This window comes from Girardinichthys multiradiatus, chromosome 7 (assembly GCF_021462225.1).
Source record: "Girardinichthys multiradiatus isolate DD_20200921_A chromosome 7, DD_fGirMul_XY1, whole genome shotgun sequence".
NCBI classification, from domain to species: Eukaryota; Metazoa; Chordata; class Actinopteri; order Cyprinodontiformes; family Goodeidae; genus Girardinichthys; species Girardinichthys multiradiatus.
This window is the reverse complement of record NC_061800.1, coordinates 31,631,045-31,649,864: the sequence shown is the minus strand read 5'-3', so window position 1 is coordinate 31,649,864 and position 18,820 is coordinate 31,631,045. Positions and strand designations below refer to the sequence as shown.

The 18,820-nt window shown below is 37.2% G+C and overlaps 1 protein-coding gene across 1 annotated transcript; it reads left to right on the top strand.

The window, feature by feature from the left end:
- The first annotated feature begins 8,048 nt into the window (after positions 1-8,048).
- On the top strand, positions 8,049-15,949 carry arsh (arylsulfatase H). The gene is made up of 11 exons (XM_047370887.1): positions 8,049-8,094; positions 8,627-8,782; positions 9,891-10,012; positions 10,145-10,267; positions 11,080-11,282; positions 11,920-12,140; positions 12,865-13,001; positions 13,223-13,360; positions 13,442-13,601; positions 13,856-13,977; positions 15,348-15,949. Exons 1-11 carry the CDS (start codon positions 8,090-8,092, stop codon positions 15,743-15,745), a joined length of 1,785 nt encoding a protein of 594 aa, XP_047226843.1. The 5' UTR covers positions 8,049-8,089; the 3' UTR covers positions 15,746-15,949.
- Positions 15,950-18,820: the final 2,871 nt, after the last annotated feature.

The following is an 18,820-nucleotide window of genomic DNA, read 5'->3' as shown; positions in this document are numbered from 1 at the left end:
CTAGACATTTGACCTGTGGCACTGATAAAGGAATAATAAAGGAGTAATCCATACCTGCCCATAAAATATTTCAGTTAATCTCTCCAATTAAAATGTGGCCCTGAAATTGAAGGTCATAGATAGAGGAGTTACAAATTGTGACTAATCTGCATTTGCATCCCATATTTATAATAAAACTAACTTTAAGAGATTTTGCTAAACCTGCAAAAAACGGAAAATAGTATCACTCACTGAATATACGTGGACATAGTAATGGAAAAAAGATATTACACCCACTTTTATTTCTAGGATTTTATAGTGTCATTAAATAATATTTGTCCCCTTACAAATTTCTTCTGTTCTTGCCAGGTTAGTTTGAATAACTTTGTTTTCTTAATGAACAAAATCATCATTTGAAGACCGCAGGCTTTATTTACTCAAGTTATCATTCTATATAAAAATTAAAGACAACTTGAATAATGTCTTTTGGACACATGAGCCCAAATTAGAGATGTTTGGCAGTAACGCCCAGCACCATGTTTAAAGAAAACCAAACACATCATATCAGTACAAACACCTCAAACCATCGTCAAACAGGTTGATGGAGGGATGACTCTTTTAGGCTTGTTTGGCAGCCACAGAACCTGATTAATTCAATTCAATTCAGTTTATTTATATAGCGCCAATTCACAACACATGTTGTCTCAAGGCACTTCACAAAAGTCAGGTACATACATTCCAATTAATCCTAATCATTGAACAGTGCAGTCAGATTCAGCTATTTATTCAAATTGGATTAAAAGTTTTTCTGTCTAAGGAAATCCAGCAGATTGCATCCAGTCAGTGACTTGCAGCATTCCCTCCTCCTAGATGAGCATGTAGAGACAGTGGACAGTCACTGGCGTTGACTTTGCAGCAATCCCTCATACTGAGCATGCATGTAGCGACAGTGGAGAGGAAAAACTCCCTTTTAACAGGAAGAAACCTCCATCAGAACCAGGCTCAGTGTGAGCGGCCATCTGCCACGACCGACTGGGGGTTTGAGAGAACAGAGCAGAGACACAAAGAGAACAAAGAAGCACTGATCCAGGAGTCCTTTCTATGGGAAGGAAAAGTAAATGTTAATGGATGTAGCTCCTTTAGTCGTTTCACCTAGAAAGATAGAACAGATAAACTCTGAGCCAGTTTTCAAGGTTAGAGTCTGAAAGAGAGCACATACAGTTAGTTACAGTAAAAGCTCAGTCAATCGCCATGTCTAGAAGAGAAAAAGGGTTAAACACTGAAAGACAGGGTTATGTGGATCATCGGTAGAGGGTGAGCATTAAGTTGTTGCCCGCAGAATCTCGGACGATTCCCCTCATCAGAAAGGTGTCACAGGTAGATACAGAGTCAGGTCAGGTGTAGCTTCTAGGAAGAGAAAAGAGAGAGAACAAAGTTAAAAGCTGAAATAACAGCAAATAATGCAAAATTGGAGAGTAGTGTGAGAATGTAGCGAAGAGGGTGAAAGTGGTCATTATGTCCTCCAGCAGCTTGTTGGGACCCAGCCATGGATTTCAACATTAGAATACAGTACAAACTCTTCTGGAACTTTTCAAAATAAAGTGCATTAACCTTCTTCCGGCACAGCCAGGAAACGGGATAACTGCGGACTTCCTGTGATGCCACTGCCCAAATAAAAGCACAGCTGTTGCTACATCCGCCCTCTTCCACACCGGTGTTCATCGGGATAGGAGAGGGTCAAAGCACGCTGATGTCTCTTTGCTGGCAAACAGACATAAACTCTTCAACTGGATCCAAGGGTGCCATAAGATCATGCGATCATATGCACAAGATAAGTACAAATGAATCACTGTCTGTGTATCCGGTAGATTCATTCATGAACGGGGTAATCAAGGTACAAGTATTGCTTGACTGTTCTCTCTGAGATCTGCAGAAGCGAACTGTTTCCAGAGAGTTCCCAGCACGACGCCGAGTGCAGCTGTTCCCAAGGAGGACAACAGAGTCCGCATCACCGTGTTAACGTGCAGTGTGGTTGGCGGACACAACAAGCCGCCTTTCATCCACAGCAAGGAGGTTAGCTGAAAGCTAACCATTTGTTCACAGAGCGGCCTCACCTTCAAACCCCCCACAGCTACGGAGGTTAGCTGAAAGCTAACCGTTTGTTGACTGTGGACGTTTGATCAAACTTCATCGTCGCCCGGACAACTCCTCAACACGTTCATAAGAGGTTAGGTTTGGGCAGAACAGAGAAATAGAAGGATTTAGATTGAAATGATCTAAACGTTTTTCATTTTATTAAGTTTTTTTTTTTTTTGGGTTGAACTTTGCTATCTAGGTGCTAGCAGAATATCTGCAGCACACATGTTAAGTTTTGTGTTCTTTGTCTGTGTGTTTTTAAAGTTAAGACAAACTTTATTTAACGGGTGATTAAAAACACAGAAGATCCGCCATAACGCGCCATCCGCGCTTATGCATTTTAACCCTTTTATTGATGGTATTTTAAAGGTATGTGTTTGTTTCTGGTGCTAAGCTATCAGCTTCTTTTGTTAGCTTTAACTACTAACAGCTAAGAACACTTGCTTGCTACTAAAGAGTATTTAACAGAAAGGTTGTTAGTTTTCAAGCTAGCAAATAATAGTCCCTAAACATAATTTTACTAAATTTGATAACTAAGTAAACACCATTAAGCCCAATTTCTCCAGAAAGGTTTGGCTCTTTTCCAAAATACTCTCATAATAATATTTCTTTAAATATTATTTTGATAAATAAAGGCAGCTAATTAGACACTGTTGAGAAATGGTCATCCAGAAGGTTGGTTTTACTCAGCAGATCATTATTTAAAACATTATTTTATTAAAATATTTTATCTGATCTTGCATTGTGAAGGGTTGTCTAAACGTTTGCTGATTATTGTCTAAGTTGGTTCCAAGACTAACTTAACTTCATTTCCAGATTCTTCAAGATAATTCTTGGTTCTCAAACATAAACATTGCATGGTAATGTTGCATCAGTTACTCAGTCATGGTTTCAATCATCTTTAATCAACTTGTTTATATTGTACATAGCTCATTAGTCTTCATTATTCTTTAATTCTGCTTGGTAGTTTAGTTGGATTGTTTTAGCATAGTAAAGAGTTTGTTGATTGAAATATGTTTGACTTTGCGTTGACTTATTTTTGTTAATAAATTCTTGTATTTTAAGAAATTTTGTGAATTCATTCCATGTGTGTGCAGAGTTTATGCTGGTCAATAATGTCAGAGCTCGTCTCACACCTTTCTATTTTGTCCTAATACCATCGCCTTACTGGGCTGGTATTCACAGGACAACCCTTAACAGACCGAAATATTAATATTAAATAATAATCTCAGATTCATGATCCCAACAAGCCTAAGCCTATAGCAGCATAACTACAGAGATAGCTCAGGATAACCTAAGCCACTCTAACTATAAGCTTTATTAAAAAGGAAAGTTTTAGGCCTAGCCTTAAAAGTAGACAGTTTGTCCATCTAGAGCCCACTGATGGCCATTGTTATACTAAAAACCACAACGATTGGGATACCTCCCTCTGTCAGACTGATTATAACCATTGGAAAAGAGAGGGGTCATACAGGTAGCAGAAATGGATGGTGTGTTTGCACCTCAACCATAACTGAGCTGGTTTACGCTAAACCTGACTCCCCGTTACTCCATCCAACTAAGGATTAAATATTCAAAAGAGTTGTAGCTATTGATTGGTCTGGGACTAGTCAATAAATCGGACTGAAAGATGGTTGCTACTCCTCGCCCAGTATTTCGAGGAATGTGAAAATTTAAATAATTAGTAGGAGTTGGCTCATTTATAGTAACATAATCCTCTTGTTGCAGCAAGGTTTCTGTGAGGCAAAATAAATCAATCTGATTGTCACAAATCAGGTCACTAACTAGCAAAGTCTTTGAAGAGATCTTATGTTCAGTAAGCCACATTTAATTGTCTTATTTTTCTTTTTAGTCTGAGTTGTGTTTATTTTTATTAGATTTTCCTGATTTCCTCTTTTTAGATTACTTTTTAAATCTATTCAATTTTGGCCGTGAGCGAGACACTGTCTTAATAGGGTAATGGGTGGATAGCAGTACAGAAGCTGCAGAGAGGAGTGTTAAACTACAACCCTGCTTCCTGGTCTATACCAAGGACTAAAAGGATTACCTTGTAGTCATTAAGTTGTCTATGATCAAATGTATTGTAAAGTAAAATGTGAAGCTATCAATCTAAAAGCTTAAGCTTGCCTGAAATGTGTCTCCTCCATTAAATTGATCCACAAAACAATAAGACATTAAAAAAAGAAAACAACAATATCTATATTATTGAAAAGAATCTAAGTGTTCTGGTGGCCACATCAGACTCAAGACCTCAACCTGACTGAAAAATATTGGTGGAATCTTAAACGACTACTTCAAGGTATTGCTGCTAAGTGCGCTTAAACAGTTGATTTTTGTTTATTTAATGGTAAAATTGTAAAATCTGTTGAGTGTTTCTTTCCTACTTCTGGTAAAAGTCAATTAATTTTAAAGACCAGATGATGTTATTATGTTTTGATAAGGACAAACCCTTTAACTGTCAGTTGTAGGATGTTTTTACTTGTTATTGTCATATTATTTGTATAGATCTCTGCAGCAGTTTTACTTAATGTTTATTGGACAATCATAGCTTGACAATGAGCACCTTCTTTTGAGTACACAATACAGAGTTCTTGGAAGCCTATCGTAATGTTGCTGAGGCAACATACAACCTGAGGACAATGATGTTAAAGATTGATCTTTGCATACAAACACTTTATGGCTCAGGCTTTACAATGCCAATATAACTCTGCACACATACCCTTGAGGAAAAAATGTATTGGTATAATGTTTTCACTTGTTTACGTGTGTTTCTTCTAGTTTTTTAGGCTTTTATAGTGCATGCAAGATGTTAAGAAGTTTATGAATCTCAGGAGGAATAAAAAGAAAAACAACCACAGAGATCTGAATTAAATACTTGGTATGTCAGGTATTTTTTTTAGATGGAAATTCATACATAACGAGTGCAGGCTCTGTGAATGATTTATGTTGACATATCTAGAAAGACACACCTGATTAGAGCCTTAGAAACGAAGTGTGGGAACCTGCATGAGGTTTGGCTTGCAAACCACAGGCACAGCTAATGCCTTTACATGTGCACATATTTATTTCGTACCCTGCAGCAATTACACCCACATAAAACATTCCATTTAAACGATGCACTGAGAGTGCTAGCAGAAACCTGTGATGACTAATAAATCTGCCTTGATTACAAGTAAATGAATCGGAATTATTTTCATTTCTGACGCGCATGATCAGGAAAAAAGGGGTTCAGCTGTCTTTGTAGAATGATCCGACTCAGAGGAAATACAACTAAATCTCTGTTGCAATGGTCAAATAAAACTAACCAAGCTAACTCATAATTTCTGTATTTATCTTAGGGACAAGATGGATCAAATAAGTTGAGATACTGTTGATAAGACAATTCTATCATTTTTACATTTCTAAAAATGACTAATTTTCTGAAGCACTAATAAAAAGGTTGACAATCAGGCTAAAAATTGTTTGTCTGCTTGACATAAAAGTGATCAAGCTGGCTCTGCTGAGTTGTTAAGAAGGACGAGGTTGCCTTAATAGTCGTCTTCGTTTGCATTGTTGGGTCTGGTGTCACATATCCCTCTTGGCAGTCCCTCAGACCCTACCGATTCTCTATAGGGTATAGATGAGGTGAGTTTGCTGGCTAATCATGCACCATGACACTATGGTCATTAAACCCAGCATAACTACTTTTGGCAGTGTGGTTACACGCAGAGTTTTATTGTAAAATACTTCTTCTTGCTTCACAATCATTTTAAAGCTACTGGTACCCTTGCTACCTGTGTTCCCTTTTTGACCAACCTTTTTCCTTCCACTCTACTTTCTCTTGATATGCCTGGGTACAGTACTCTGTGTCAGCTTCCATAGACTTAAGTATCAGTGACTGCTGATTGCGTAGGCCAGAACGTAACATTTCTGTATTAAAATTCTGTTTTTATTGATCTTCTATAATATTCTAGTTTGCTATGAAACTTAATTCTGGGCTTTAAAAGCCATAATTATCCAAATTAACAGAAATGAACATTAAAAATGGTAAGTATCTTCTACACCTTGTGTGCACAATGTAAGCCAATCACAGAAGCTCGTTCAGTGAAAGTTTGATTCCAACTACAGCTAAGCCCAAAATGATTCATAGCCCTGGCAGATTTAGGTTTATAATAATCTTTTAATTAACATGTTTCTTCTGGCTGGAAGTTATTTTAGCATTTTAGAGTGGTCCAACCAAAGACCTGACCTGAATATGATAGAAAATCTGTGGAGGGAGCTACAGAATTAGGGTGATGGCAAGTAGGCATTCCAACCTCAAAAGTTTCAAGTTTATCACCAAAGAAACTATCAAAATACTAGTGGAAGCTTGCAAAAAGTTGCTCACCAATTATAAAAAAAAAAGGTTTGATTGCTTTAGAATCAATAAGGATTTTACCAATCATTATTGAGAAGGGAATAAAAAATATTTAATATGCCATTCTTTGATAAAATGTTAAAAAACAGATAAACATTTTTTTCTTCAAAGTTGCTAGTCCTTTTACATTGCTTTATTATTCTTCAAAATATGCTAGTCTTAATTCCTATCAGAAACAAACTTATTTGCTGATTGAAAATACTGTATAACTGTATAATACTGTATGACCACAAACGAAACACACTGTTACTTGCACTAATGTATTTTTTTTCTAATATAGAATATAAAATGTATTCGGTTACCATAATGTTGTTTCTTTTTTAAACTGATTGTGGAGCCTTCTTTTTCACAATTATTTTTACTAATTCTTCTTTATATTCCAAGTCACTGAATTTTTTATCTGTGGAAATTACCCTCAGAGAGAGGAACTTAAAGTAAAACTCCAAACTTTTTAGAACAAATTAAATATTTCACAGTTATATTTGACCATTATGATTTTTTTTTACCATAGGTTAAAAATTTCACCAAAAAAGCTTTTATCGGAGCTCGACTGCTTTTCTCTCAATTCAAAGCAGAGACTTTAATACAAGCTTTTGTACCTGCTGTCTAGATAATCCTCTGCTGTCTGGTCCTCTTTAAATACATGTAGCTCCTTTCTTTGCTGCATGAGGTCCTTTTAATGACTTTCAAAGACATTAGTAGTTTTCTCCCCACTCATTCAGGGGATCTGCTTTAATTGTATTAGTCATCCAAATATCTCAGGCCTTCTTCATAATACCAAATGTAAGAATAAATCCCCAGTAGTGAGGCCTCATTTCTTATTACCCTCTGAGAGGACTGTCGAGATCTCTGATGTTTTTAAAAGCAAATTTAAGACTTATCTATTTGGTTTGGCTTTCTACCCTTTAGAAACAACATAATTTATTCCTAATTTATCCTTGTCAAAAATTTATTTTGCCTTTTACTAGGTTTAAATTAATGTGGATTTTAATCCCCTTCTTAATTTTTAAAAATGTATTAATTTGAATTTATTTATTTATGCCTTAATTATTTACAATCTTAGTTGAAACACGTCGGGATTTTAGAAAACATGCTACACAGACTTTTTATGTCTACCTTTACTGTCTCCTCATCACCTTCACCTCTGAACTTCATATTTCTGTACTTTTCTTATTTGAAACAGCAGATCGTTGTCGATGCCTCCTGATTGGTCATTCTTTTATGTCATTTATTTCCACATTTCACTATAGCCTAGGTGTAAACTGAACAAGTGTAGCAACACAATTTCCATCTGGGATAAATACAATATTCTCATTGCCTATAAGCAACCTATGTAAAGCACCCTTAACGTAAACGCTTCTACAAATAAAGTAACGTTTTCATTTTCATTTGGTGTAAATTCTCGACCACATCCTACTGTAATGTCTCTGTGTGTGTCTGTTTGTGGATTATTTACTACATGTTTTAAGGTAGCCTAAAATGTATAGTGCGTTCGTAATGATTTAACTAGTTATTACAGTAACGTCCTGTAGGCGGAACCTGAGCAAAGCAGGAAGTCTTGGCGGTAGAGTAGATTTAATGAGGTGAGTTTAAACTGCGGGACTTGACGGATTATTACATGCAAGTGTAAATACATGAAAATACATGTAAATTAACACTACAGCTAAGCAGGGGGGATTCGGTTCACTTACGCTATGAGTTGCATCTAAATGCGGCAAAGTGGCATCTGTGCTCTAGGAGCCGTGCCGACTCTGCTTATTGGCTCTCTGGGAGACTTCACACTTAAAATGGTGTTTTATAACCCAGGAAAGTTTCAGCTTCTGATTTACATAAGAAGTGCTCAGATTCTCTGTAAGTGTAGCGATTGCATAACAACATGCAGTCTTTAAGAGATTAGTATCCACATAATTTGCACTTCGGAGGCAAGTGATTTCTAACTGTACAGTCAGTATATCTACGTGTAATGTGTTTTACAACATATTAATAATAATAGTAACAATACCTGAATACATATTTTTAATCTCACATCAGTCAAACTAATACGGGCCTACTTTTGTATGTTTTAAATAGCTAAAAGAAAAAAAGGTGCTAAATGACTTGCACTCTTCTGCTCAGGTCTGCCATGCTGGCACCTCTTCTTCTGTACCTGCTTCTGGCAGCAGGAAGTGATGTCACAGGGGAGGTGGTGGACAAGAATCCCAACTTTGTCTTCATGATGGTGGACGACCTCGGGATAGGGGATATAGGTTGTTATGGCAACAATACCATCAGGTAAATAATACATAGTGTAACCCAGACAGAAACTCAGAAAAAAAAAAACTGCCCTTAATCCCGCCTTTGCTGCTCCATTGGTTGGAGTGACAGTCACACAGTGCATTCAGCCAATCACTGCACCTGAAGTGGTTTTTCAGGCGTGCCCCAGCTTTCCCAATCAGGTGTGAGGGGGAGAGCTGGAGGCAGATCTGAATACCCAGTGAGCTCGGAGCCATGAAGCTGTCATGCGCTGAACTATATTTGGAATTGGCCAGGTGACCCTTTTTAGGATTAAAGGATAGTGAGCTTCTGACGACTGGCTGGGCCAGGAGAACCTGAAATTCGCTCCATACTGGTCTGGTAGGAGGCTGATGGTCCGTAGTATTTCCCGCTATATAAGTTCAGTCCATTTACCATGTATATAGTTAACTTGACTACTTTACTGATCACAGTGCCTTTATAATACAAGAAAACATGTCATTCAAGTAAGTCAGTGTGGGATGAACATCATAAGACTATGGAAAATAGATTATCATCTAAACTTTCCCAAATCTGCAGTCAGAGCAATAATGAAAAAGTTTAAAACAACTTGAACTGTGACAAACTAGGTTATTCTTCAAAATGGGAAAGACAGGAGAACATGCCATTTAGTTAAGGCAGGAGTATGCAGAGCTTCATAAATCAGTAAATGGCTTCAAAAAATAACTACTCACCCGGTCTTGCCCATGTTTACTGTCAGAGCACTAATGGAAAGGTCTGAAAACTGTGACAAATGAGCATAGATAGAGTCAAGTTTATATTGTGATCATGCAGACTGAGGATGGTAACAGATGTACAAAAACTCTCCAAAGATCATTTTTACCAGCATATTTGTTTGTTAAAGGTGTGCTACTTCAGACACACAACTTATTTTTTGTCTTGTTACTTGTTACTTATTTTCAAGGGTACCAATAACTGTTTGTTGTGTGTAATTGCGTCTGCTCTGCCTATTAATTAATTAAGTTTTCTAATCATTGTATAATACATACTAATGTTTCTATTATATGATGTACTTTCCATCAAACTGTTGAAATAAGAGTAATTTCCAGGTTTGCTTTTTCTACTTTTTTTTTTACTGTTCCTGTAGAACTCCCAACATAGACAGACTGGCTTCAGAGGGGGTAAAACTGACCCAGTACATTGCTGCAGCTCCTCTCTGCACTCCAAGCCGGGCTGCCTTCATGACAGGCCGTTACCCACTTCGCTCTGGTTAGTGATGTCCTAATGCTTATTTATTTAGAGTCAAACTTTTACATGATAATAAGTAGTTACATCTACTACATGGTTCCAACAGTTTTTATTGATTTTATTTGATTGCGTTTGTATCTGTGTGTTGTCCAGGGATGGCCAGCACAGGAAGAGTCCAGGTGCTGCTGTTTCTTGGAGGTTCAGGGGGACTTCCACCTAATGAAACGACCTTTGCTAAGAGGCTGCAGCAACAAGGATACACCACGGGGCTTGTAGGTAAGATGTGATCAGGTATGCCGACTGGCTCAGAACTCTTCCAACATCTTCTTTACAATTTATAAAAGGTCCCTCCATCCTATGCAAATACTTTTCTCCAGCTATTTTCCTTATGTCTGCACTGGGCAAAGAACTGCACTAAATTATGGGAGATGCAAACACACCCTCAAGTCTAGCAAATGAGAGCATACTGAACCAATTTTTGCATGAGATCAAAATTGTCCTTTCTCCAGCAGAGTTAAAAATCTATTCTATTCTATTCTAAAAAATAAAAATACCCCATCCCTTTTCATCTCCTCACTCTCACAGAATCTCTTTAGAGTTCTTTTTATCTAGAATCTTTCTTAACTCTAATCTTTGTATTCTGTATTTTAAAAGGCAACAACATGATATCAAACACAATTTGTACAATTTACTTCATTAGAGAAAAAAAAAAAACAACCTTATAAAAACATTTCACACTTTTGAGTGAAAGAGAAGATTTGTTCTACCTTCTGGGACATTCCTGACTTAATTGTTTTGTAAAGCCAACAAGGCAGAAGGTTGCTTTTTGCTCTTTTTCTTCTCCTGCATCCAAATACACACCTGCTTCCAGTGCCAGAAAAGGTAAAACCATGTGTGATGAGACAAAGGAGAAAAGAAACTTGAATTCATACCTAATATGTAGGATCTACTGCATTTTGCAAGTAAACCAGACAAAAGTATGCAAGATGATAGTTGTGAAGAGTTATGTAATGATGGGGAATTCTTTTTTTTTTTTTTTTTGGCTTTAATTTAATAGAGTTCTGTTTTTAATCTTTGTGTATCTGCAGGTAAATGGCACCTAGGTGTGAACTGTGAATCCAGAGGTGATCACTGTCATCACCCAAACCAGCTTGGTTTCAGCTACTTCTATGGTCTGCCATTCACCCTTTTTAATGACTGTGTTCCTGGGGAGGGCAGTGATGTCCTCGTGGATCTTCAGCTTACACTACAACATCTAACCCTCATGTTAGGACTGGGACTTTTTACAATGGTGGGTGTAATGTTTGTCTTTGTTTTCTTCTTTTTTTTCTCCACAGTTATAAAAAACAGACATTTGTGTTGCTAAACAAAAAGCACATGAAAATAAAATAACAAAGAGCTGTTGTGTTATTAACTCAATAGCATAGCAACTAATGTGTAATTGCTCAGACAAGTGCCAAAGGGTTTGAGCAGCAGATTGAAAACAGAAGCTTCAGTTGTGAAACTCATAGTCCCACCAGCCAGAAACTAGCCTTAAGGAAAACCTAATGTTGAAACTGAAATTCAGAAAACTCTTGGCAAGGAAATTTGCCTGTGGGATAAATAGGAAGCAGCTGTATCACAGGTAGAGCAAAGAGAAAAGTGCTTGAAGCAAACGTTGGAAATGAAGAAGAAATGTATGCACGAGGAAACCTTAAAGAATGACAACCATGTAGAGTATTTTCTATCGATTGTGCAACAAAGGAAGCAGGTTTACTTAGTACATTTAAATTTATATATTGGTTTTCCTATTATCTAATGGCATGGTACTCAAGGTCACAACTCTAAAACATGATGTGTCAATATACCTAAAATCAATCTGTACCATAGAATCTATATGTAAAAGAGTCAATGCATCTGTGTGTGTTTGATCCATGTGTGTTTTTCAGGTGTGTGTCCATCTACGTGGGGTCCTTGAAGTTAGCCTTTGGCTTCTGGTGCTGCTTTTCTTACTCTGTATAGTAGCAGCTGCTGTGTGGTATGTCCCCTTTGTCCTTCTTCGAACATGGAACTGCATCATTATGAGAAACCAAGATGTGATAGAACAGCCCATGACAGTGGAGACGCTCCCCCAGAGACTGCTGACAGAAGCACAAAAGTTTATAAGGAGGTAAGGTAAGAGTGTTGGAGCAAAATAATGAGCTGCTCTGTGCTTTTTTTCTCACATAAATTCTGAAAACTCTCACAAGTAATTTCAATTTGTCTTTAATGTGGTATTTAGTTAGCTAAATGTTATACTAAATTTAAACCTCCTATGTCAACCAATGTTTAGGGTGAGTTGTTAGTTTTGTACTGTAATATATTGTTCTTTTTAAACAACTTAGAGTAAAAAAGCAACAAATAAACCAAAAACAGAGAAAAACACCTAGAAGTTAGATGGAGAGAGCTCAAAAGGATTATCAGCAAGTAATCCAAATAACATGACAAAATGGTTCAAATAAAAGACAACATTTTTGTTAAGCTTTTGTTTACTTAGTGTTTTTTGTAAAACAGATTGCTGGGATGAAGCAACATAAAAAAAAGTTATCACCCCAATTAGTAAATTATTTTGTTCATTAAATAACTTTTTTTTTTTTGCTTTCCTTGCCTGCACCAGTATTGTTTCTGTCCATTTTATTGTTTATTACAGCATCGGTTATGTCAAACGAGGTAGTGCTTTAAAAAAAAATGAACACTGAAAAACAGAAACGAAACATCATTTCATTTTGGCTTCAATTTATTGTTGTAAAACGGTTGACTTGGAAAAACTCACTCATACTTTGTGACATGTCAATAGTATAACAGTTAAAGGCATGGTGAAAACTGAAAACATCTCTGACTCATTTTCTCTTTAGGAATGCTGATCGTCCGTTCCTTCTCTTCTTCTCTTTGGCTCACATTCACACGCCTCTGTTCACAACGCCTGCCTTTGCTGGAAAGAGCCGCCATGGTCGCTATGGTGACAACCTAGAGGAAGTGGACTGGATCATTGGTAAGTCAAAAGACGGAAACCTAATATGGTAATAAGTGCATACAATGTGTTAGACCTCGGAGCCCAGGAAAGTTTCATTACTCAAAAGAGCTACAAACTGACTGAAAGCAATACAACTCAATAAATTTGAAATTGTTAAAGAGTGTAAAATGGGAAAAAATAATCGATTCTTTCTATTTCATTTCAGATAATTGTATCTCACCAATCTGCACTATTTTTAGGTAAAATTACAGAAACAGTGGATTTACTGGGCCTAGCCAACAATACCCTCATGCATTTCACATCAGACCATGGTGGGCATTTAGAAGATGCTGATTCTCTCATCGGCCAGAAAGGAGGCTGGAACAGTATTTATAAAGGTCACTCATACCTCAAGCTGTTTTTGATTAAAGTCACTTCCACGAATATTTGTGTGATTTCTTCAAATGTCTCATCTCCAGGTGGGAAGGCGATGGGGGGCTGGGAAGGGGGAATCAGGGTGCCTGGTATTTTCCGCTGGCCTGGCAGACTGGCAGCAGGAAGAGTAGTGGATGAGCCTACGAGCCTCATGGACATCTACCCCACCCTGAAATACTTAGCTAAGGACACCCAACCAGACAGGTACAGATCATTTCTTTAAAATGTGATATTTTTGTTGTTTTTAATTACTTCCAAAGCTAAAACACAAGACAACTGTCTGGATCCTAACTAAATCTCACTTTAATTATTTTATTCTAAAACACCTGCCCACACACTCTATATCAGGGAGTTCATCAGGATCTTTATCACTGAATCTTTACATACATCAAATCTGGGTTATTCCAAACACTCATTTCTCATTGTCCTCTTTTTTTCTCACTCCGCCTCTTTGTCAGACATTTAGATGGCTATAACCTCATGCCACTGTTGGAGGGGAAAACTGCACGATCAGAGCATGAATTCATGTTCCACTATTGTGGCGCATACCTAAATGCAGTACGTTGGCACCCATCTGATAGTAAGTTTACACATGTAGATACAGAAATGTGTACAGCTATTCAACAGATGTATATTTTCAGCTTTAATGGGTTGAGAAATATTTCCACAAGACAAAGTAATGCTAGTTGATATAAAACAGATCAAATATATATTTTTAATGAGATCCCACACACTACATATGATAATGCAACAAATGTTTGGGTAAAAACCATCTTAGGCAAAGATGCATCATCCTGGCATTTGTAGCTAATTTCTGATATTCTGCCTTGTGAAGGTTTGACCTGCCAATACAGATTTAAATTGATAAATTTTTTTTCTGGTAAAACTGTAATGGGAGATATAAAAACAGCATTTAAATATGTTTTCTATTCTTTCTGCCATGATCGGTCATACATTTTTTATATTTGTAGCAGAGGTGACCTCACAATGTGTGAAAGAGCTGTGAATCTAAAACAGGGCGTTGTTCTTATTTGAAAACAAAAATAGAGACTACAAGCAACATATTAGAAACTGTCTTGTGCTTATAACAATTAGCACAGTTAGCATTACAAATAAAAGCAGTGTCCCTGCATAGAGGTTCCAACATTTCCAAATCCAGCATGTTTAATAACAGACTGAGGTAGAAAGCTCAAAAGGATAAAACAGAACAACTTTGCTGAGCTCCACTCAGCTTTCCTGTGTTCTACTGAAAGTATTGTTCTCTCTTACTCTTTCGCAGCCTGAACACAGAGTAGACACCTTGCAACGTATCAAAGTAAATAGTTTACTTTTTGAACAGATTTGTACATCTGCTCTCTCAACTTGATTTGAGACATCTCGCTGAAACTGAAAATGGCTTACAATGAGTCTTCTTCACTTTATAAATTCCACACACCAGAGTGTTGTCGTCAGCACAACTTGGTTGCTTACAGCTGTAACCATATATTTACATACATGATAACTTAAAATACCAACAAATATTAGTTAAGTGGATAGAAAATGATTTAATATTTTAACGTTTTCAATGGTATATAACACCCCTTACTTTTACACCCGTAAATAAAATAAAGTGCAGCCTTCAGACATCATAGAATTGTTAAATGCAGTCTATGTTTGTTTGTAATGTCAGTAATAACACAGCTGTTCTGTGAGGGCCTAAGAGATTTGTTAGAGAAATGTGGTTAAGTTAAAGGGATTTAAACACTTTATATATCATGTTGTTTCTACTCAGGGTATCGCTTGTGGTATTGCGTTTCGATTCTCTACCAACACTGATATTTCCAAATAAAACATTAGGGCAGGCCAGCTTGCACTGATGAGGTCTGACAACCTTGGGAAGACATAATGTAAACAAACATGGTTCTGAAGGAGTCATCACATTTTGGTTGCTTTTGTTGTGTTTCTGTTCAGGCAACTCTATCTTCAAGGTGCACTTTTTCACTCCAAACTTCTTTCCACCGGGCGCTGGGGGGTGCTATGACACGAAAGTTTGCCTGTGTCATGGACAACATGTGACACACCATAACCCACCATTACTGTATGACCTTTTCCACGACCCCTCGGAGTCCCGACAACTGACCCCTGAAACTGAGTCTCGATATGCAGAAATCCTCGAGCAGACTGCAAGAGCAGTAGAGAGACATAAAAGCACCTTTCCAGGCAAAGAGGATTCTGATGACATTTGTGCCCAGTCCAACAGTGTTCAAAACCAAATGAGCTGGGAGAAGATTTTGTGGAGACCCTGGCTGCAGCCCTGCTGTGGGACCTTCCCTTTTTGTGGGTGCAAAGAGGACAAAAAACCTTCATGAGAAGGTTTAATCTTAGTGAAGGTCTTTTTTGCTCAGAGAGTTCACAGTTTTGACATGGTTTAAAAAGGGATTGATAACTTTCATTTTTTTATTTTTTTTTTATTTTGAAGAAGAAGAACTTCTTGGGAATTTGAGCATTTCTGGCTTTATGATCATCTTGAGATTCATTATGGAAACTTTTTAATAAAAACCTGGTTCCATGTTTTTTTTTCTGTCATTCATGTAATTTTCGAAGTAATGTAATTATCACTGTTATTCTAACTAATAGTAAGAAAAACTAAAAAAAGAGAATAGTAGAATTAAAAGAAAATAGTAAAATGATTTAAATACAAAAAATGTAAACTTTAAACAGAATAATTAAAATTTTGTTGATATACATATATGAATTATAATTATATATTATAATTATATATGAAGTACTCTGTTTGCTGCAGTCAGTTTTTATACTGTGAAAATCATTTAAGAGGGTATTTTTCCACATCTTGTTGCAAGTCAGACTCATCCTCATTGTACAGTTTATTCTTTAAGGTTACAAAGTAAAAACTACTTATTGTAATTGTTTGCAGGTATATAAATAAAAATAAATAAAACAACAAAATACTTTATTTCCAAAAATATTCAAGCACTCTGTATATATATATATATATATATATATATATATATATATATATATATTATTTACACACACATACACACACTTCTGGTGGCTCTTTCATATCGTTAGCCTCATATTAGAAATGCCTAAGTCAAATTTTGCCAAATATGAGGCAATTCTGCTATAAGACTAACAATATGAAAGAACGACCAGATGAACACCACATGAAATACATTTAAAGACACAACAAAGAAAAACTTGAACACATAATGGAATTAAGCTCAAATCTCATCAGTATTAATTTAAAAGCTCTCAATGATATGAAGTCTATTTCATTTCCAGTCATTTTGCTATTTCACTCAAAAGTTACAAAGTAAACAAATGCCTCTTTATCTATTTCAGTAGAGGCAAATGGAACTCAAAGTAACAGAAAGTCACATGAATGGAAAGAGTAGTGGACATTACTTTTCTGTGCAATTAGATTACATATGTAGAAGGCAGTAGTCCAAGTATTGCCTCATAAAAACAAGCAATGACTGCTCCTTCTGGTGGCCAGAGCAGGCCATCCTGCATATACAGTACAGACCAAAAGTTTGGGCACACCTTCTCATTCAAAGAGTTTTCTTTATTTTCATGACTATGAATATTGTAGCTTCACACTGAAGGCATCAAAACTATGAATTAACAAATGTGGAATTATATACTGAACAATAATGTGAAACAACTGAAAATATGTCTTATATTCTAGGTTCTTCAAAGTAGCCCCCTTTTGCTTTGATTACTGCTCTGCACACTCTTGGTATTCTGTTGATGAGCTTCAAGAGGTAGTCACCTGGAATGGTTTTCCAACAGTCTTGAAGGAGTTCCCAGAGATGCTTAGCACTTGTTGGCCCTTTTGCCTTCACTCTGCGGTCCAGCTCACCCCAAACCATCTCGATTGGGTTCAGGTCTGGTGACTGTGGAGGCCAGGTCATCTGGCGCAGCAACCCATCACTCTCCTTCTTGGTCAAATAGCCCTTACACAGCATGGAGGTGTGTTTGGGGTCATTGTCCTGTTGAAAAATAAATGATGGTCCAACTAAACGCAAACTGGATGGAATAGCATGCCGCTGCAAGATGCTGTGGTAGCCATGCTGGTTCAGTATGCCTTCAATTTTGAATAAATCCCCAACAGTGTCACCAGCAAAGCACCCCCACACCATAACACCTCCTCCTCCATGCTTAACGGTGGGAACCAGGCATGTAGAGTCCATCCGTTCACCTCTTCTGTGCCGCACAAAGACACGGTGGTTGGAACCAAAGATCTCACAATTGGACTCATCAGACCAAAGCACAGATTTCCACTGGTCTAATGTCCATTCCTTGTGTTCTTTATCCCAAACAAGTCTCTTCTGCTTGTTGCCTGTCCTCAGCAGTGGTTTCCTAGCAGCTATTTTACCATGAAGGCCTGATTCACACAGTCTCCTCTTAACAGTTATTCTAGAGATGTATCTGCTGCTAGAACTCTGTGTGGCATTGACCTGTTCTCTAATCTGAGCTGCTGTTAACCTGCGATTTCTGAGGCTGGTGACTCGGATGAACTTATCGTCCGCAGCAGAGGTGACTCTTGGTCTTCCTTTCCTGGGGCGGTCCTCATGTGAGCCAGTTTCTTTGTAGCGCTTGATGGTTTTTGCGACTGCACTTGGGGACACTTTCAAAGCTCGGACTGACTGACCTTCATTTCTTAAAGTAATGATGGCCACTCGTTGTTCTTTACTTAGCTGCTTTTTTCTTGCCATAATACAAATTCTAACAGTCTATTCAGTAGGACTATCAGTTGTGTACTGTATCCACCTCCTGCACAACACAACTGATGGTACCAACCCCATTTATAAGGCTTGAAATCCCACTTATTAAACCTGACAGGGCACACCTGTGAAGTGAAAACCATTTCAGGTGACTACCTCTTGAAGCTCATCAACAGAATGCCAAGAGTGTGTGGAGCAGTAATCAAAGCAAAAGGTGGCTACTTTGAAGAACCTAGAATATAAGACATACTTTCAGTTGTTTCACTCTTTTTGTTCAATATATAATTCCACATGTGTTAATTCATAGTTTTGATGCCTTCAGTGTGAAGCTACAATATTCATAGTCATAAAAATAAAGAAAACTCTTTGAATGAGAAGGTGTGTCCAAACTTTTGGTCTGTACTGTAACTCAAAGTTATGAGTCAGTGCTTTACAGGTAGCAGAACAAATCCCATGTAGAGTAATAATAGCTTTCAACAAAGTATTAACCAAAAAGGTGACTTTAACAATCCCTTTGTTAAAGTCTTTCTATTTTACTTTTTTGAAGTGGATCAGATTTTCTAGCAACTTAGAATTATGCTTTGTTCAGATGAGAGTAAGACTTTTTGACAGCAAAGACTTCAGGTGAACATAATGTAAATCAAAGGCTGAATGTTTGCCCTCTCCTAAACTGCGAACTGGTTCATTTTCACA